Genomic DNA, 21,486 nt, shown 5'->3' on the forward strand with positions numbered 1-21,486 from the left:
GATGGGAGAAGAGGGAGTGGTCAGGGTGCGACTGGTCCAATTAGTGGATGTCTTGTCCGAGAAGATTATAATGTGTGGCATAATATTTTTAGGTTTTGCACAACAACAGCAGCTTGTTAAACATTCAATGGCTTGCTCACTGCAATGTTTGACGAGAATGTCGAATTATGTCCTATCCCTCTACACAAATGCAATTCTTGTGCACAGAAGTGCCTTGCCTTGCGAGAAGTAACAGGTGGCATTTAATTCATTGAATATCATCTCCAGAAAAGGTTTCATTGCAAATGTGCGCTTAAATGTGCAACTCAGAGAAAACTAGCTCTGTGGCCATGGGGATTGGTGGAGACATGAATGAAAATCCTTTTCTGAAATTTGCTCTTCACAACTGCCTCAGCCTCCCCTCCCCCCACTCCATGTCCTCTTTGGGCTTCCACTTTCCCCACTGGCCCCTGGCCCAAGTGCAACCATAGTCCTAGTAGTTGATTGTCACTCCTGATTCTCTTCTTGGGTGCCACGGTGGCTTAGAAACATAGACACGCAGAAAAATAGGTGCAGGAGTAGGCCGGTCGGCACGTCAAGCCAGCACCGCCATTCAATACGATCATTGCTGATCATCTAAAATCAGTACCTCGTTCCTGCTTTTTCCCCATATCCCTTGATTCCTTTAGCCCTAGGAGCTAAATCTAACTCTCACAGTAAAGTGATTGAGACCCGTGGTTCGATCCTGACTACGGGTGCTTTCTGTACGGAGTTTGTACGTTCTCCCCGTGACCTGCGTGGGTTTTTCTCCGAGATCTTCGGTTTCCTCCCACGCTCCAAAGACGGACAGGTTTGTAGGTTAATCGGCTTGGTATAAATGTAAAAATTGTCCCTAGTGTGTGTGTAGGACAGTGCAAGGATGCAGGGATCGCTGGTCGGTGCGGACTCGGTGGGCCGAAGTTTCTGTTTCCGCTCTATCTCTAAACTAAACTAAACAAAACTTACCCCCCCCTCTCACCTCCACCGCTTGGATACACAGACATTAATATAGATGCAAAGTGATTGTCTGAAAATGCATAACATAGGTGGTTGTGTTCCTGAAGGACGAAAGCCAAGAGATGAGTTGCGGAGGTGTGCCCAATACTGATGAGCAGAATGATTCAGACTCTGCGCCGCCACGTAAGAAAATAAAAAAGACGGAGAATGGAATGTACGCCTGTGATTTGTGCGATAAAATATTTCAGAAGAGTAGCTCTCTTCTGAGACACAAGTACGAGCACACAGGTAAGTTAAGCTTATAGGACTTGATATTACAATCCCCACTATAATTGGCACCTTCTTAATAGTGGGGGTAGGGGTAAAGACATTATTGGGGTCATCAGAAAGATAATCGTATATATTGTGTGCAAGTGTAGCATGTTGTGCCATTTCAAGCCAGGAATACTGTTATTAGCCTAGGAATCGGAGTGCACCCCTGTGGGTGTGCTGCGCTGCGCTGGGAATTGCGGAAGGACACCAGAGACTCTTTCAGTCATCAGCCAACTGCAGAGGCAGCTGAATGGGTACTCTGTGCCAGTTAGTTTAATTTAGTTTAGCTTATTGTCAAGTGTACCGTGGTACAGTGAAAAGCTTATTGCTGCGAGCTGACCAGTCAGCGCAAAAGTAGGGATGGGGGCCAGGCGGGAATGACAGGGAGGAGGCCGATGGCTAACGCATCGGGCTGTGGTGAGATCGATGTTGCAGAAGAGGACAAGGCATAAGCACTGGGCAGCACTGTACGAGGTGATGTTCCAGCAGTGTGTAACTGCTTCTGCTTTAAAAAAAAAATAAGCAGAACACTTTTCCTTACAATAAATCTATAAAGTAGGGGCAGCACAGTGGCGCAGCGGTAGAGTTGCTGCCTCACAGTGCCAGAGGCCCGGGTTCCATCCTGACTTTCAGGCTGTTTGGCCATATTTTGTACTGTTGAGCTGAAAGGTTATGGGGCGAGGGCAGGAGAATGGGGTTGAGAGGGGAAAATAGATCAGCCATGATCGAATGGCGAAGCAAACCCGATGGACTGACTGGCCTAATTCTGCTCCTATGTCTTATGAACTACGGGTGCTGTCTGTACGGAGTTTGCACGTTCTCCCCGTGACCTGCCCGGGTGTTCTCCGGGTGCTACGATTTCCCCCCCACACTCCAAAGACTTTCAGGTTTGTAGGCTAATTCACTTGATACAATTGTAAATTGGCCCTCGTGTGTGGGATAGTATAGGTGTGTGGGGATCACTGGTCGGTGTGGACTTGGTGGGCCGATGGGCCTGTTTCTGCGCTGTATCTCCAAACTAAACTAAACTACACTTTGAATTTAGACAAAAGTGCTGAAGAAACTCAGCGGGTGCAGCAGCATCTATGGAGCGAAGGACCATTCAGTCTGAAGAAGGGTCTCAACCCGAAACGTTGCCTATTTCCTTCGCTCCATAGATGCTGCCGCACACGCTGAGTTTCTCCAGCACTTTTGTCTACCTTCGATTTTCCAACATCTGCAGTTCCTTCTTGTACACATTGAATTTGCCTTTACATGCATTATACACGCAGAAAGAACTATTGCTTTTCAAAACAAACCCACGCAGGTCATGGGAAGAACATACAAACTCCGTACAGACAGCACTCGGAGTCAGGATCAAACCCGGATCCCTGGCGCAGTTAAAGCCCTGTCCCACGGTACGAGTTCATTCCAAGAGTTCTCCCGAGTTTGCCCTGATTCGAACTCGGAGATTTACGGTAATGGCCACTCGTCGGTACTCTGGGCTCTCGTGGACATTTTTCAACGTTAAAAAATCTTCACGAGTCTTCCCGTGCTTACCTGCCGTTAGCGAGTCTTCCCGAGTACCTGCCGTTAGCGCTAAGAGACGTCCCCGAGCTCCGACGTACCCGCTACGTTCATTCTCCGTGCTTACCACGAGCTTGATTTTTTTTTAAACTCGGGAGTGCTCTTGCACTGTGGGACAGGGCTATAAGGCAGTGGTAGCCTTACCACTATGCCGCCGTATCTATTTTTATTTATTTTTAAAATATTTTTAAATTTACATTTCTTTCCTTTCCATTTTCATTCTCTAGAGTTCCTTTCTTTGAATATTTAACCAGTCTTGCACTTACCTACTTATTTTTTCCTCTCTATGCTTAAAATTTACTGAGCCATTATCTTCTATGGCAAGGCGCAGGCTTGTTTTGCAAATATAGTTTTCTGAAAGTTTTGTGATGAAAGTTGTTGAAAGTGCAGTCTAGTAATATTACAGCAAAGGAAACAAGGCCATTGTTGTTCTCTTTAATCATCAGAAGTACTGCGGTATTAACATAAGGTCATAAGTGATAGGAGCAGAATTAGGCCATTCGGCCCATCAAGTTTACTCCGCCATTCAATCATGGCTGATCTATCTCTCCCTCCTAACCCCATTCACCGCCGCCTCCGCACATTCCACTCTCTAGGCCCTCACCCCCTCATCTTCACCATGGACGTCCAGTCACTCTACATCTCCATCCCCCACCAGGATGGCCTCAAAGCCCTCCGGTTCTTCCTCGACCAGAGGAGCAACCTATACCCAGCCACTGACACTCTCCTCCGCCTAGCGGAGTTGGTCCTCACCCTCAACAACTTTACGTTTGACTCCTCCCATTTCCTCCAAACACAAGGCGTAGCTATGGGCACACGCATGGGCCCCAGCTACGCCTGTCTCTTTGTCGGGTACGTCGAACAATCCTTGTTCAATACGTACCAGGGCCCCATCCCCGACCTCTACCTCCGTTACATTGACGACTGTTTTGGGGCCACCTCCTGCACCTACACACAACTGACTGACTTCATCCACTTCACCACCAACTTCCATCCGGCACTCCAATACACCTGGACCATTTCCGACACTTCCCTACCATTCCTTGACCTCACCATCTCCATCGCAGGGGACAGACTTCTGACCGACATACACTACAAACCCACTGACTCACATGGCTATCTGGACTACACGTCTTCCCACCCTGCCCCCTGTAAAGACTCCATCCCCTACTCCCAATTCCTCCGCCTACGCCGCATCTGTTCCCAGGATGAGACGTTCCACACCGGGGCATCGGAAATGTCCTCGCTCTTCAGAGAACGGGGATTCCCCTCCTCCACCATAGATGAGGCTCGCACCAGGGTCTCTTCCATACCCCGCAACACTGCTCTCTCTCCCATTCCCCGCACTCGCAACAAGGGCAGAGTCCCCCTAGTCCTCACCTTTCACCCCACCAGTCGGCAAATACAACAAATAATCCTCCGCCATTTCCGCCACCTCCAACGTGACCCCACCACTCACCACATCTTCCCATCTCCCCCCATGTCTGCCTTCCGCAAAGACCGCTCCCTCCGCAACTCCCTTGTCAATTCTTCCCGTACCACCCCCTCCCCGGGCACTTTCCGTTGCAACCGCAAGAAATGCAACACCTGTCCCTTCACCTCCCCCCTCGACTCCATTCAAGGACCCAAGCAGTCATTCCAGGTGCGACAAAGGTTCACCTGTATCTCCTCCAACCTCATCTACTGCATCCGCTGCTCTAGATGTCAGCTGATTTACATCGGTGAGACTAAGCGTAGGTTGGGCGATCGTTTCTCCGAACACCTCCACTCAGTCCGCTATAACCTACCTGAACTCCCGGTGGCTCAGCACTTCAACTCCCCCTCCCATTCCCAATCCGACCTCTCTGTCCTGGGTCTCCTCCATTGCCAGAGTGAGCAACACCAGAAATTGGAGGAACAGCACCTCATATTCCGCCTGGGATAGATTGCGGCCGGCGGGCATGAACATTGAATTCTCCCTATTTTGCTAGCCCTTGCTGTCTCCTCCCCTTCCTTAATGCTCGAGCTGTCTCCTCCCAGCCCCCCGCCCTCGGGCTCCTCCTCCTCCCTTTTTCCTTCCTTCTCCCCCCCACCCCCCATCAGTCTGAAGAAGGGTTTCGGCCCGAAACGTTACCTATTTCCTTGGCTCCATAGATGCTGCTGCACCCGCTGAGTTTCTCCAGCATTTTTGTGTACCTTCCAAGTATTAATATAAGAAGCGTTATGAAAATGAAAGAAAGAGTGTCTACACTGATTAAGGGTATGTTTTGTGCCAACAAGTTGGCTGGCAGTGACTAGCGGTTGTCACATTGTTAGACTAAAAACGGACAGCATTTAGCTTTCCCTGATGAAGTTGTTGTGAAAATCTATCCCTTTCAGTGCACGTCAGCACTGAAGCAGCTATCCAACACCATTTCCATAAAGCTGACGCAGAAAAGGCACTAATCCACCTCTGCATTCATGGCATCTGCTCAGTTACAGGAGCAGTTACATATTGTATGAATGAGCAGTAAGTTTTATTACTTTGGAATAGCTTGCTAGAATAAGCCAACAACTTCTTTAATCACCAACTACCGATGATACCATAAAGTTGCATCCAAAAGGCCGTTGCACATTTCCACCAAGTAATCTTCTTCTGTGATTATGCTTGGGAGGTCTGAAGAAGGGTCTCGACCCGAAACGTCACCTACTCCTTTTCTCCAGAGATGCTGCCTGTCCCGCTGAGTTGCTCCAGCGTTAGGTGTCTACCTTAGGTTAACCATGGGGGTCATTTGGACTGGAGCAGGGGTGGGGAACCTTTTCATGTTGGAAGGCTCATAGACAATAGGTGCAGGAGTAGGCCATTCGGCCCTTCGAGCCAGCACCGCCATTCAATGTGATCATGGCTGATCATCCCCAATCAGTACCCCGTTCCTGCCTTCTCCCCATATCCCCTGACTCCGCTATTTTTATGAGCCCTATCTAGCTCTCTCTTGAAAGCATCCAGAGAACCTGCCTCCACCATCCTCTGAGGCAGAGAATTCCACAGACTCACCACTCTCTGTGAGGAAAAAGTGTCTCCTCGTCTCCGTTCTAAATGGCTTACTCCTTATTCTTAAACTGTGGCCATTTTAATTAGATATAGGATTATTTTGTTGAATCTTCTTTTACTCTTTGGTATTTTAAATACGTTCATTTTAAGATTAAAATAAAAATAATAAAAGACGAACAAAAACAAATGAATAAAAATAAAAGGATTTGTTCTACAAAATTTGGATTGATTCAAAAGGCCGAACTTAATGGCCTAGAAGGCCGCAGGTTCCCCACCCCTGGACCGGAGTGTGGGGTTGTGTAGAAAGGCAGGACTGAGCAGGACCCCCCCTCCTCCTGGACCTCCCCAGACAGCCTTCTACCCTCTTTAGACTTTTTTATTTCTAACTGCCGGCGTGACATCAACCATCTCAACTTTTCCACTCCCCTAACCTACTCTAACCTCACCCCCTCTGGTCGTACAGCGCTCCGCTCACTCTGCAGCAAACATTATCATCAAACCCGCCCACAAGGGAGGTGCCATGGTCGTCTGGCGAGCTGACCTCTACCGCACTGAGGCCAGGCGACAACTCTCGGTCGCCTCCTGCTTACCCTTGGACCACGAGCCCGCAGATGAGCACCAGGCCACCATCTCACAGAGCCTCAGCTGCAGGATTTGCACTGAGTCCAGTAAGAGGTGGCAAAGTGGTTGGGACCAAACGCCAGAAGTGGAGAATCAGAGGCCAGAGTCACTCTTGTGGTGAGTGAGTGGTCACTGAGTTCAGAGGTCGGAGCGACCTGAAGAGATGGGCGTTGTGTAGGGGAAGAGGGTCTACCCTAGGATGTAATAAAATATTTTGTTTATCCCTTGGCATGTGCTTGTCTTGCCAGGAATAGCCACTGCTCGGTACCTCAGGACAGTGCAATCCAAGTTCCCTGAATCGTTCTAAAAAGAGCTTTGCACGAGGATTAACATCATCACACGAACCTAATTCGTAAACTGCATTGTGTAGGAAAGAACTGCAGGCGCTGGTTTGAATCGAAGATAGACTCAAAATGCTGGAGTATCTCAGCAGGTCAGGCAGCATCTCTGGAGTGAAGGGATTCCCACACTGACCCTTCTGTCAGAAAGAGGCCCAGCACAAATTGGAGGAACAGCACCTCTTATTTCGCTGGAGCAGCTTACACCCCAGCGGCATGAATATGAACTTCTCTAACTTCAAGTAACCCTTGCTTTCCCTCTCTCTCCATCCCCTCCCCCTACCCAGTTCCACCGGCCAGTCTTCTGTCTCCGACTACATTTTATCTCTGTGCCGCCCACTCCCCTGACATCAGTCTGAAGAAAGGTCTCAACTCGTAAATTACATTCATCTGATTTTTTTGATTAATGTGAAAGGATTCAGCAATAGTTGTTGCCAATTCTTCCCACATGCCTGATACCAACTAGCTGTTGGTGAAATCCTTATTGCCTGGTCGCCTTCCCTTTTTTGCTTGGTGTTCTTGCCAATCTCCTCCTTCCATGAAATAAATCATTCAGACTTTGCCTCTATTATGCATCCCCACTCACTCCTATTCTTTTTGTTTGGTTCCTATTCTTTTCCTGCATTAGCTCCTGCTTTCTGCCTTCAGGTCGCGTAAATCACGACTTAAAAATGCATCTCCCTCCACCCTCATGAGAGGTCTAGATCGGGAAGAGTCTCTTGCCCAGAGTAGGTGAATCGAGGACCAGAGGACATAGGTTTAAGGTGAAGGAGAAAAGGATTTAATAGGAATCTGAGGGGTAACCTTTTCACACATGTATGGAACAAGCTGCCAGAGGAGGTAGTTGAGGCAGGGACTATCCAAAAGTAAATGGATAGGACATGTTTGGAGGGATGTGGGCCAAATGCGGGCAGGTGGGACCAGTGTAGCTGGGACATGTTGGCTGGTGTGGACAAGTTGGGCCGATGGGCCTGTTTCTACGCTGTATCACTCTATGATTCTACAACTATTTTTCCTGCATCCCTCCATCCTCCAGAATGGGTGGCACGGTGGCGCAGCGATAGAGTTGCTGCCTTACAGCACTTGCAGCGCCAGAGTCCCGCGTTCGATCCCGACTACGGGTCCTGTCCGTACGGAGTTTGTCCTGTCTCCCGGGTTTTCTCCGAAATTTTCGGTTTCCTCCCACACTCCAAAGACGTACAGGTTTGGAGGTTAATTAGCTTGGTATGAGTGTAAAATTGCCCCTAGTGTGTGTAGGGTAGTGTTAATGTGCAGGGATCACTGGTCGGTGTGGACTCAGTGAGCCATAAGGCCTGTTTCCACGCTGTATCTCTAAATTAAACTAAACTAAACGTTCTACTCCTCCAAAACCATTCATCTCCCTTGCCCATTATCCCATCAGTGCTGGCCATGCCATCGATTGTTTCAGCTCTATGTTCTGGAACTGCATCCACCCCTTATCCCCTCCAGCTATTTTCCTATTGATGTCCACCAAGGAATCAATGCGTCTTTTGCCTCTACATCTCTGCCTCTGTCTTGGGACATTTTGATTCATTAAAGCTGCTTGCGATTACCGATTTGAAAATCATAGACTAAGTTGCATCTTTCCATAGGTAATTTGCAATATGTAGTACGGTTCCTTAAATTCTTTTTGCTGAATTTATTACTTGCACTCGTTAAAGTTTTATGCTATTTTCTTTTGCGTCCTTTTTTTGTATTAAATTAAGGATGAGTGCACTCAGTCAGGATCTGAGATTCTAGAGGCTGAGTCTGAATTCATTTTTGCAGCCAGTTACATTTGCATTTTATTTTACAGGCTCTGAGCAGCTCTTACCCCCCTCCTCCTCCCCCCAGCTCCCTCTCTCCCCCACCTCCGATCCTTCTTCAAGTTGTAAATTAGGAGAGTGTTCCTACTTGGGGAGAAGGCAGGAGAAGGAGGGAGAGATAGATCAGCCATGATTGAATGGTGGAGTAGACTTGATGGGCCGAATGGCCTAATTCTACTCCTATTCCTTATGACCTTATTAAGACCAGCCCTCAGCTTGCTCTGCAGGTTAATGAGATCATGGCTGATCAGAATGAAGCCTCCACATTCCCACCTACTCACAACAACCCTGTCTGAAGAAGGGTCTCGACCCGAATCGCCACCCATTCCTTCTCTCCAGAGACGCTGCCTTTCCCGCTGAGTTACTCCAGCTCAACCTTCCAACCTGGCACTTATCAAGTATCCATCTATCTCTCTTAAAAATATTTCAAGATTATGCTTCTATTATCCTTGGAGGATGAGTATCCAGACTTGCAATCCTGAGAGAAAACATTTTGACTCATCTTGTTTTGAAATGGGCAACTTATTTTGAAGCAATTACCCCAATTTCTAGTCACTACTTCCAAGTCACTAATCAGTCTTTGAAACGTCTGCAATATAAAGGCACAGCCTATCCAGCCTTCCCTCATAACTCAATCCAGCCATTCCATATCGGTCCAGTACATTATCTTTGAACTGCTGTTATATTAGCGGCCTTTCTTAAATGAGGAATTTAATAGAGTCATAGAGTGATACAGTGTGGAAACAGGCCTCTCGGTCCAACCTGCCCACACCTGCCAACAATGTTCCAGCTACACTAGTCCCACTTGCCTGCGCTTGGTCCATATCCCTCCAATCTGTCCGATCCATGTATCTGTCTAACTATTTCTTAAACAATGGGATAGTCCCAGCCTCAACTACCTCCTCTGGCAGCTTGTTCCATACACCCTCTGTGTGAAAAGGTTACCCCTCAGATTCCTGAAATATTTTCCTCTTCACCTTGAACCTTTGACCTCTGGTCCTCGATTCCCCTACTCTGGGCAAGAGACTCTGTGCATTCACCCGATCTATTCCTCTCATGATTTTGTACACCTCAATAAGATCACCCCTCATCCTCCTGCGCTCCAAGGAATAGAGACCCAGCCTCCTCAACCTCTCCCTATAGCTCACACCCTCTAGTCCTGGAAATCCTTTCAAGCTTGATAATATCGTTCCTTTAACATGGTGTCCATGGTGCCTTTTTGACCACCTTATCTACCTGCGACTCGACATTCAAGGAATCATGCACCTGCACTTCTAGATCCCTCTGTTCTACAACACTACCCAGAGGCCTACCATTTACTGTGTAGGTCCTGCCCTTGTTCGATGTCCCAAAATGCAACACCTCACACTTCTCTGTATTAAATTCCATCAACCATTCCTCTGCCAACCTGGCCAATCGATCCAGATCCTGCTGCAATCTTTCACAATCATCTTCACTATCTGCAAAATCACTCACTTTTGTATCATCAGCAAACTTGCGAATCTTGCCCTGTCTGTTCTCATCCAAATCATTGATGTAGATGACAAACAGTAATGGGCCCAGCACCGAACCCTGTGGCACACCACTAGTCACAGACTTCCAGTCCGAGAAGCAACCTTCCACCATCACCCTTTGCTTCCTTCCATGAAGCCAATTTGCTATCCATTCAGCTATCTCTCCTTGGATCCCATGCGATCTAACCTTCCAGAGCAGCCTACCATGTGGAACCTTATCAAATGTCTTACTGAAATCCATGTACACAACATCTATAGCTCTGCCCTCATCAACCTTTTTGGTCTTGACTACAGAAAAATCAAAGATATTTGTGAGACACGACCTCCCACTTACAAAACCATGCTGACTATCCCTAATCAGTCCTTGCCCATACAAATGCCTGTATAATCTATCCCTCAGAATACTCTAGTAACTTTCCAACTACAGATGTTCAGCTCTATACAGTACCCTCAACATGTGGTCTCACTAAAGACATGGTCTGTTCACCTGACCCAACGGAGTGACTATGATTAGGTCTTCAGCACTTGGGATATTAGCCTGGAATTAAACATTGATGTTGGTTTGCTTATCCTGCTGGTGCATAACTGGTGTTGTCTCCCTTGTGTTTCTGGATGCCTGCTTTGGTAGTTCTTGACTCCAAAGATACCAGAAGGATCACTGCTGCCTGATAAACCACCAGCTCTGTGTGAGATCTTCGAACACTCACTTCCTCAGGCAAGCATTGTAGTGTATCGGACCACCCTTTCTTTTCTTCCCCTCCCCAGCTGACCTGAGACATTGGTTGCTCTGTACCTGTCTCAGCCAGCTGCCATGGGAGATCTGGTTTCAAGGTGCTCTGCTTGGTGGAGGGTTTCTGAGCAGTAGATTTAGTGACTAAGGACAAATTCACCACCCGTCCAGATTCAGAAGTCACCTGAAGGTCTGTTTCATGGTCCCTCTGCCCACCAGAACCATTAACATAGAAACATAGAAAGCAGGTGCAGCAGTAGGCCATTCGGCCCCTCTAGCCAGCACCGCCATTCAATGTGATCATGGCTGATCATCCAGCATCAGTACCCCATTCCTGCTTTCTCCCCACATCTCTTGATTCCGTTCGCCTTAAGAGCTATATCTAACTCTCTATTGAATACATCCAGTGAATTGTCCTCCACTGCCTTCTGTGGCAGAGAATTCCACAGATTCTCAACTCTCTGGTTGAAAATGTTTTTCCTCATCTCAGACCTAAATGGCCTACCCCTTATTCTTAAACTGGTTCTGGACCCCCCCTACATGGGGAACATTTTGTCCTGTATATGGAATTTAATATCCCTCGTCTCTTGTGCTTCAGTCTTAAAGGAAACAGTAAAGGGCCTGTCCCACTGTACGAGGTAATTCAAGAGTTCTCCAGAGTTTCCCCGGATTCGAACTCGGAGAATTACGGTAATAGCCGCTTGTAGGTACTCGGGGCTCTCGTGGACATTTTTCAACATGTTGAAAAAACTTCACGAGCTTACCGCGTTTCCTGAGTACCTGTCGTTAACGTTACGAGCCGCTAAGAGACGTCCCGAGCTCCGACGTACCCGCTACGTACATTCTGCGTAATTACCACGAGTTTGATTTTTTTTTAAACTCGGGAAAGCTCATGGGTAAACTCGTATAGTGGGACAGGCACTTAGGTGTCCGATTCTGGGCCCATCGTAAATACAGAAGGTTTATTTTCTCTCTCGGAAATCTTCGTTTTACTTACTTTTATTTTTCGTCAATATATTCATTGTGCTTTCACTTTCCTTTGATCTTGTTTAAAAAAATCAGCATGGTTGGTTATATTGAAAGACATTTCTGATTTTAATACTCTGGCATAGATAGGATGAAGCTATTTTATTGTAGCCAGTCGGTCATCCAATACGCTCCATCCACAGAGTTCATTCGGTCTATTTTCAATAATCTTATCGGAAAAGAAAACCCGAAATCTGTGGAAAACAAATCTAATGAGGTGAGCCGCCAGTTAGCTAGTTTACGCTATATGTTTACTTCCAAAAAAAAAGTTTAAAAATGTAACTTCAAAGAGGTGGAATGTTGTTCAAGATTTAAACGGTTGAAATAAAACAGATACCCTTTTTAGGATGCATCTCAAAATTTGGAATTTGGTTTTAGAAGATTGTTTTGAATGAAAAGTAAAATGGAAATTACAAAGGCAAAGCACACAGAAGGAAATTCAATGATTTTATTTTTATTGCTAAAATTTAAATGTTCCATAAAGCATTGTAACTGTAAATGGAACTGAACCTGGCTGTAGCATTAGGGTAAGAGGGGAAAAGTTTAAAGGAGATGTGTGAGGCAAGACAATAGACAATAGATAATAGGTGCAGGAGTAGGCCATTCGGCCCTTCGAGCCAGCACCGCCATTCAATGTGATCATGGCTGATCATCCACAATCAGTACCCCGTTCCTGCCTTCTCCCCATATCCCCTGACTCCGCTATCTTTAAGAGCTCTATCTAGCTCTCAAATTAGGACGTTTTTTACACGGAGTGGTGAGTGCGTGGCATGAGCTGCCAGGGGTGGTGGTGGAAGCAGACACGTTGGTGTCCTTTAGAAGTCTTTTGGGGAGGCACAAGAATGATCCCAGGAATGAGTAGGTTAACCTGTGATGAACGTTTGTCGGCACTGGGCCTGTACTCACTGGAGTTTAGAAGAATGAGAGGGAACCTCATTGAAACATACAGAATAGTGAAAGGCTTGGATAAAGTGGATGTGGAGAGGATGTTTCCACTAGTGGGAGAGTCTAGGAGTAGAGGGCATAGCTTCAGAATTAAAGAACGTCCTTTTAGGAAGATGAGGAGAAATCATTTTAGTCAGTGGGGGGTGAATCTGTGGAATTCTTTGCCACAGAAGGATATGGAGGGATCAGTGAAGGCCAAGGCAGAGATAGATACATTCCTGATTAGTACAGGTGTCAGAGGTGATGGGGAGAAGGCAGGAGAATGGGATTAGGAGGGAGAGATAGATCAGCCATGATTGAATGGCGGAGTAGACTTGATGGGCCGAATGGCCTAATTTTACTGCTATCACATGAACATGAGATGCATATGCAGGGAATGGGGGGATATGGGTTATGTGCTGGTCATGGCATTATATTTGGCACAGACATTGTGGGCCGAAGGGCCTATCCTTGTGTGTACTATGTCCTATGAACCTTGTGAGTGTAACGTCTTTCTTTTTGTTACGCAAGTGTTGCTGACATTTAATATCTCCGTTTGGCTAGGTAAGCGACCACACCAGTGCGGGATCTGCAAGAAAGCTTTCAAACACAAGCATCATCTGATTGAACACACGCGACTGCACTCTGGGGAGAAACCTTACCAGTGCGATAAATGTGGCAAGCGCTTCTCGCATTCGGGCTCCTATTCGCAGCACATGAACCACCGCTACTCCTACTGCAAACGGGAAGCAGAGGAACGGGAAGGAGTGGAGCAAGAGGAGGCCGGGCCTGATTCACTGAACAACAGTGAGTACGCAGACATCAGGAGCCCCACTTCCCACGCGGACTCGGACGACAAGGACAGCACTGCAAGAGAAGACGAAAGCGAGAAGGACGAGGAAGAGAAGGAAAGCGACGAAATGCAAGATAATTGTGCAGAGGAAATGAGGGAGGAATCAGACGAGGAGGAAGCAGACGAGGAGGAAGCAGACGAGCAGGAAGCAGACGAGCAGGAAGCAGACGAGCAGGAAGCAGATGAGCAGGAAGCAGACGAGCTGGAAGTAGACGAGCAGGAAGCAGACGAGCAGGAAGTAGACGAGGAGGAAGCAGACGAGGAGGAAGCAGACGAGCAGGAAGCAGATGAGGAGGAAGTAGACAAGGAGGAAGCAGACGAGCAGGAAGCAGATGTCGAGGAAGCAGATGAGCAGGAAGCAGATGAGGAGGAAGTAGACAAACAGGAAGCAGACGAGCAGGAAGTAGACGAGCAGGAAGTAGACGAGGAGGAAGCAGACGAAGAGGAAGCAGACAAGCAGGGAGCAAATGAGGAAAATAGAACAGACCCAATGAGCGATGTGGAGCAGGAAAATACAGTAAATAGTTTGGAAGCTAATTCACCAGAAAAAATGTAATGAATACTTGATCAGGAATATAAATTGGAGAAGAAATGTTCTGCGATTAGTGTTGTACCATGTTTTTCTAAAAAAAAAAATTCCAGAAACACACACTATATTGCTATGTTTTTCTCTTCACTACTGTGTGGAAATCCCGGTGTGCCTGAACCTCAAACGATTAACAATTTACCACATGAACTGTGTTTAAGATATTAGGAATGATGTTTGTATAAAAAAAAGGCAAAAAAAAAAAAATTGCAAGCGAGAAATTGCATAAACTGACTGCCTTGATTCACAAGGCAAACCCAACAGGTTTCAAAAGAGTTTGCTACCAGTCATTCTGCATTACCTGTTTACCTGTGTTGCTCTTCATTTTGCCATTCATGTATTCCCATTAACTTCAACACTCTACAGCTGGGAGAGATTTCTATGAAAATTTCTAAAACAAACGAAACTCATCTATTGTAGATTTATAGCACCACAACGCTTTACTCCGTGGCTGATGCTCATCATTTCATTGGTTTAAAAGGATGTGAAAAACTTCTGCACTACAGAATTCCCTTTATACTTGTATCTAACATACTCCTAAGTATTATTGTCTACCTTTATCAGTATCACACGAGCAGGTAGTCATTGATGACATTAGTTGACCTTACTTTAGAGTGTAAATTCATTTGAAGCATAATGTTAGCCTTAAAGCAAGCTACTAGCAGAGTCAAATCAAGAACGACGTGGTAAGACTTGTAGTTAGATGTATAGCAGTCTGTTGCCAAGTCTTCAAAAGTAAGAACTAACAGTATAGTGTTTGGAGAGAACCGAGGTCAGTGTTTTAGTCACTAGTGTTACTTAGGTAAGAGAGGATTATGGTATGGAGCTTTGTACCCCCCTTGGCCTTATGCAAGACCTGTGTGCTGCAAGTGCCATTTATAAATCAGTATTATGGAAATGTGGCTCTAACCAGCCCTTAGCTTTCGTGCAAGTTATTAACAGTGTTAGCCTATTTTATTTCAGTATTATTTTAATTCAAATTACGATAACATTTTAGATTCCTATGTTTGTGCAAATTTTGTACTGTATGTCCTCAACCCAGGCAGTATTAATACCCTACTTACTGACACATGTACCTTTTAGTTTTAGGAAACTTTTATATTTATGTGTCTTATTTTTATATTTCTTTATTGTTATTTATTACACAATGTAGTGTATAATACTGTAGTTTGTATTAATACAATAATATATTTTAGTACGAAAAATGATTTGGAAGGTTGATAAGAATTCAAAGCAGAAATACAATTGGTTCTCTTGAAATCAAATTTTGTTTAAATGTTATGTAACAGTATTACTTGCCTTGGAATGTGTAGCTGGAGCATCAAAGGGGAATGTAAGACCTTTACATTCAGAATCCAATTATTTGCCCTGCCTCACTTTTAATGCATTGGGCTACTGAATTTGAAGTATATTGTTATACAGCATGGTATTTTTGCAGTTTTTGAAATTAGTGTGTAACCATGGAACCAAGTATTGAAACCCTTGGCCAAATTACAAAGTCATGCGCAGTGTTGGGAATAACATTACACTTTTTTGCTTTGTGCCAATTTGTTTTAGAATTCCTCTACATCTGATACAAGCCAGAAGTTTTTTTTTTAATTGCCTAGTTTCATGATAGTCATTTTCTAGTTTTATACCAGACTGCCCATCTCACAATAAAATGCATCAACAAACTGTCTGAACTTGTGACTTCACTGTTGTGTATTGGTTTTTGTTCCAGAGCTGGTACTAACATCATATTTTGCGCATTCCCCAGGTTTTTGGCTTATTGGCAATTGTGTTGAAAAATACCTGAGAGACATGTCCATTTTAAAATGACTGAAACATTGCCTATTTCATGGACTCTAATGCAAGACCTGTGTGTTGCAAGTGCCATTTGCAAATCAGTATTATTGAAATGTGGCTCTAACCAGCCCTCAGCTTTCGTGCAAGTTATTAACAGTGTTAGCTGATTTTATTTCAGCATTATTTTAATTTAAATTACGATGACATTTTAGTTTTCTATGTTTGTACTGCATGTCTTCAATCCAGGCAGTATTAATACCCTACCCTACTTCACATTGGAATAATATTCAGAATTCCCTAACTATGTGTTAACAACATTTGAATCAGTAAATGTCTGTATCATGGTGTCCAATTTGCAGATTAGGTTAGATTTGCTGGCAATGAGTTGCAATTTTACTAGTTTCTATTGGTTTGATGTGTCTGTGGATGGAATCCTTTTGTTTTCTCCAGCTCACAAAGTAAGTCATCAGTTTCTTTTTTCTCTCTTTTGCCTCTCTGAACAGAGCATGTGAGGAGTTTCGTACCTTGCTCTGCTCTCAGCAGCATTTGAGATTGACGTAAAGAGATACTGAATTGAAATCCCTTTTCCTGCGAGGGACTTTTGCCCGCCTTTTGAGCCCACACAAAAATGATGATGTCTTTGTGCTATTGATGAGATTGCCAAAGGTTTAGTAATGGCATATCCTGGAAATCAAAACCAGATGTATTTTTATTTTTCTGTATACCTACATGTTTTTTTAGACATGCGCTATCGGTCTGATATCTAGATGTTTGTTGGTGGCGATAGTTAGGTTTGTCGAAGATTTCAAAATGATATAGACCCGTGTGCGAAGAGGCTTGGAATTTAGTATCAAAGTATAGGGCGACATTTCAAAACGAGAAAACGCAGTGGGAATATACACAGTGGAAAATGCGCCGCAGAAGGAAATAAAGTGTTATATACAGCAGCTCCTCCAGTGGACTTGAAGGTAGCAAATATTATTCTACTATTGAGAGTATAAAGAATCATAAAGTTAATTTATGTAGCAGGATATATAAAATTGGTTGGCTTATTGTGAAAAATGCTGAAGAACTTTCAAATTGTGAAATACCAGGGAACAAAGAATCACAGTTAAGAAAGAAAATAAAAAAAGCTGTGTCTGGAAGGCATTGCATCTCTTCTGTAGGTATTTTAGGGGATCTTGCGCTATTCATAAACACTGGAATCTATTAGCATGGAAGGAGGCCATTTCATCCAACATAACAACATCAGTAGTAGGGGCAGCAGTAGATGATGCAGCGGTAGAGTTGCTGCCATACAGTGCCAGACACCCGGCGTTCAATCCTGGGTGCTGTCTGTACAGATTTTGTACATTCTCCCAGTGACCTGCGTGGGTTTTCTCCGGGATCTCCGGTTTCCTCCCACACTGCAAAGACGTACAGGTTTGTAGGTTAATTGGCTTGGTATAAATGTAAATTGACCTTGGTGGGGGGGGGGGGGGGTGGGAGAAAGCTGGAAGAGAGGTGGCAGTGGGACAAAGCCAGCCAAGTGATCAGAGGAAGAATGACACAAAAAGCTGGAGTACAGATACAGATGAGAGTTTTTGATTGATAGATAGGTGGACAGAGATGTGAAGAAGACCAGAGGCTGTGAGATAGAGGAGAGGATTGAAACGTGAAGCCAGAGGAAGGGATATGTGGAAGGGCACTTGGAAAGGGGGGAGGGGTATAGTTGGAGAAAGGTGGGGCACGGAGAAGAGAGGGGGAAATAAAAGGAAAGGGGGATGTTGTTGGTTAGTTACATAAAATTGGAGAATTCAATGTTCATACCATTGGGTTGCAAGCTATCCAAGTGGAATACGAGGTGCTGTTCCTCCAGTTTGTGTATAGAGATATTCTGTATAATTAATCTTTAGCACCGTTTTAAGATATTTCTTTAAAAACCTGTGCTAAGGGGAATAATTTCAGCTTCACGTTACTAATGTCCCAGGCCCCAGATACCATTCTAGTTTGACTACTAGCTCCTTTGACTAATTACTATCCAAGGCTTTGTCGACTTTCCTGAATAGCACTGCCCATAACTGAACTCCAGTTGAGCTCCACTGATATTTTTTCGATGCATTTTGCATCACTTCTGATCTTCCCAATCGTGATTTTTAAAAAAAATGTCTTGTCAACTCGCAACAACAAGTGCAATTTATTTGGTGCATTTAATACACCAAAGATAATCTGGAGGTTGCTTCACAGGAATATACATCGGCCAAAAACGAACACCACATCAAATGGGGGGATATCAAAACAGATGACCGAAAGCTGGTTGAGGAACTAGGTTTAAAGGACCAGCTGAAAGGAGGGATAAACTATAGAGAAATCTTAGGAGAGAATTCTGGAGCTGAAGGCACAGTTGCTGATATAGGGATTATTAAATTTGGACCTGCTGAAGAGACCAGAATTGGAACAGCACAAACATGTTGGAAGGTTGTAGAGTTTCAGGTGGTTACAGAGAGAGGAGGGATGAGGAAGTAATATTTGAAAGCAAAGTTGAGGATGTTAATATGACAACATTATTTAACCGGGAGCCACTACTAGTCAGGGCAAGAATGAAGGGTTGGTGCAAGTTGTCATGAGTCCAGCAGCATTTTGAATGGCCAAGGTTAATGGAGTAGCGTGGTGAGAGCCAGCTGGGAATGTGTTGAGATGGTCGTTGCATGGTAACAGATTTAGCTGAGGGTTTTAGCTGAGACGGAATAGAACCATAGAGGTCGTGTTTCAAAGTTTGAAATTGCCTGTCTTTGTCATGGCACGAATATGAGGTCTGAAAACCTAGTCTGCAACCAGTTTTAGATATTTATGGATAAGTAGATAGGATCAAAAGAATTTGTTCAAAACAACATCAAGCAATGTAGAGAAAGGTGTGGTATATTTTAAAGTTCAATTCGATTAAGGTCTCACACCTATAGAAACATAGAAAATAGGTGCAGGAGTAGGCCATTCGGCCCTTCGAGCCTGCACCGCCATTCAATATGATCATGGCTGATCATCCAACTCAGTATCCTGTACCTGCTTTCTATCCATACCCCCTGATCCCTATAGCCACAAGGGCCACATCTAACTCCCTCTTAAATATAGCCAATTAACTGGCCTCAATTACATTAGCTCAACTATGGTGCTTGGGGAACTGAAAATGTTTTTATCCTAATTGAGATGTTTATTTTCTTTATTTGCTGCAATTAAATTTTTCCTACATGTTTTATAGAAATTGTCTCATCAGTCTGACTTCCTCCATTACTTGATTTGTATGCAATGGTTTTTCAGTGTCTCCCCATTTACACTTGACCTTTAAATTGTCACTTAGTATTTGTATTAATTTCTAGTGTCAATAATAGTGTGGATTCATTTTATTGGTGTGCTTTCTAATATTAAGGACTTATGTTCGAGACTCGAAGTGTGATTTCCAGTAAGAATATGCCCTCCCTTCACCACCTCCAGTTTAAATTCCATTTGGAATATTTTGGAGGACCAAGAAACCAAGAACACGGTTAAACCTGATCTTATAATTTGGATTCCTCAGCTTTAAAACTAATTTATTTTCTCCTCCGATATAAAAAACAGAAAATGCTGAATATGGAGGAGTTTGCAATTAAAACAGAAAAACTGAAGTTGTAGATAAGGGAGGCCAAAATAATACGAGGAAGATCAAGAAGTGTGTATGAAGGAACTGCAGATGTTGGTTTAAACCGAAAATAGACACAAAATGCTGGAGTAACTCAGCACGGCAGGCAGCATCTCCGGAGAGAAGGAATGAGCCAAAAATGTCACCCATTCCCACCAGAGATGCTGCCTGCCCCACTGAGTTATTCCAGCAGGTTGTGTCTTTCATCAGATCCAGTCTTGCTGGGTTCGAGACTTAAAGTTACATGTCAGCCAGACCAGGTAAAGGTGCCGGCCCTGGCTGCCTGACGTTATGGGCCAGTTGGGTTTTTGCTATAGATAGACACAAAATGCAGGAGTAACTCAGCGAGACAGGCAGCAGAGTCTGAAGAAAGGTCTTGACCCGACACGTCACCCATTCCTTCTCTCCAGAGATGCTCCCTGTCCCGCTGGGTTACTCCAGCTTTTTGTGTCCATCTGCGGCCCCATTGACTTGGGCTTCAGGAATCGTCTGGGTGGGGTTTGAACCTTTGCCTCTGTGACCATGAGAGTCTCTTCCCACATCTCAAAGACAGTCAGAAGACGTGCCCTGACCAGAAAAGTGGTCTTCCATGTCCCTGCACGGATGTTGTCTGACCCACGGATTCCCTCCAGAAGTTTTTTTTTCAAGCTTCTATCGGCTGAACTGGGATTCAGATATTTAGAACATTTTTCTTGGGCATGTTGTGTAGGAAGGAACTGCAGATGCTGGTTTAAACCAAAGATAGACATAAAAAGAAGGCGTAACTCAGCGGGACAGGCAGCATCTCTGGAGAAAAGGAATAGGTGACGTTTCAGGTCGAGACCCTTCTTCAGCCTCTCGACTCGAAACGTCACCTATTCCTTTTCTCCAGAGATGCTGCCTGACCTGCTGAGTTACTTGGGCATGTTAATTTAGAGAATGCAGAAAATGTTTCCCTAGGATGGTATTGGCCATTTTTTTAATCCTGCGGGTATTGTTATCCATACTTGTTATTAAAAGAAAGTCAGTTCTTTTTAAAGATGATTTGAAATTAAGGATATGTAGGAAGGAACTGCAGATGCTGGTTTAAATCGAAGATGTGCACACAATGCTGGAGTAACTCAGCGGGACAGGCAGCATCTCTGGAGAGAAGAAATGGGTGACGTTTCGGGTCGACAACCTTCTACAGACTGAGATTCAGGGCAGAGGGAGATACATAGATAAGGAAGTGTTTGAAGATGATCTAAAATTAAGGATGTATAGGAAGGAATTGCAGATGATGGTTCAAATCGAAGATAGCCACAAAATGCTGGAGTAACTCAGCGGGAAATGCTGGAGTAACTCAGCTACCTGTGATGTTGCCTGCCCCGCAGAGTTACTCCAGCATTTTTGTGTCTATCTAAAATTAAGGAAACCTTTTTCGCTTGATGGGATTTGCCTCAATTCCAAACCTGCAAATAATGTATGTATAGTACTTCTGCCCGAAGGTGGGGATTATAGTATAGACTAAATGCAAACATCCCAGACTTAGTGCACAAGGTCAAGGTTCTTCATTGGTGTGTTGAGTTGGTCAATGTTGCTGGGTGGAAGTGGTAGAAGGAGAGGGTGCAGAGTCAACGTTTTATTGATAAAGGTGCAGCTTCTCGAAAGATCAGAATGCCGCTGATGTGAAAACAAGACCCATTTGTTATTGGCGGTGGTAGAAAATACAAACCACAATATTAATCAGATGGTTAATTAAAACAAAAATTAATTAGCAATATTGAGAAGGGACATGGTGAGATCGAAA

At 44.7% G+C, this 21,486-nt stretch overlaps 1 protein-coding gene across 7 annotated transcripts in view; it reads left to right on the forward strand.

Moving 5' to 3' along the window:
- Nucleotides 1-15,963, forward strand: part of zeb1 (zinc finger E-box binding homeobox 1) — a 181,025-nt gene extending 165,062 nt beyond the window's left edge. For 5 of the 7 annotated variants that reach the window (XM_033045331.1, XM_033045286.1, XM_033045321.1 and 2 more), the window contains 2 exons: nucleotides 1,065-1,263; nucleotides 13,407-15,963. In XM_033045331.1, coding sequence (XP_032901222.1) covers nucleotides 1,065-1,263; nucleotides 13,407-14,251 — 1,044 coding nt within the window. In that variant the 3' untranslated portion in view covers nucleotides 14,252-15,963. The remainder of the gene's footprint in view (nucleotides 1-1,064; nucleotides 1,264-13,406) is intronic. The other 2 variants (XM_033045297.1, XM_033045328.1) reach the window with 1 other exon arrangement.
- The last annotated feature ends 5,523 nt before the right edge of the window (nucleotides 15,964-21,486 follow it).

The sequence above is a fragment of the Amblyraja radiata genome, chromosome 2 (assembly GCF_010909765.2).
Source record: "Amblyraja radiata isolate CabotCenter1 chromosome 2, sAmbRad1.1.pri, whole genome shotgun sequence".
Lineage (NCBI taxonomy): Eukaryota > Metazoa > Chordata > Chondrichthyes > Rajiformes > Rajidae > Amblyraja > Amblyraja radiata.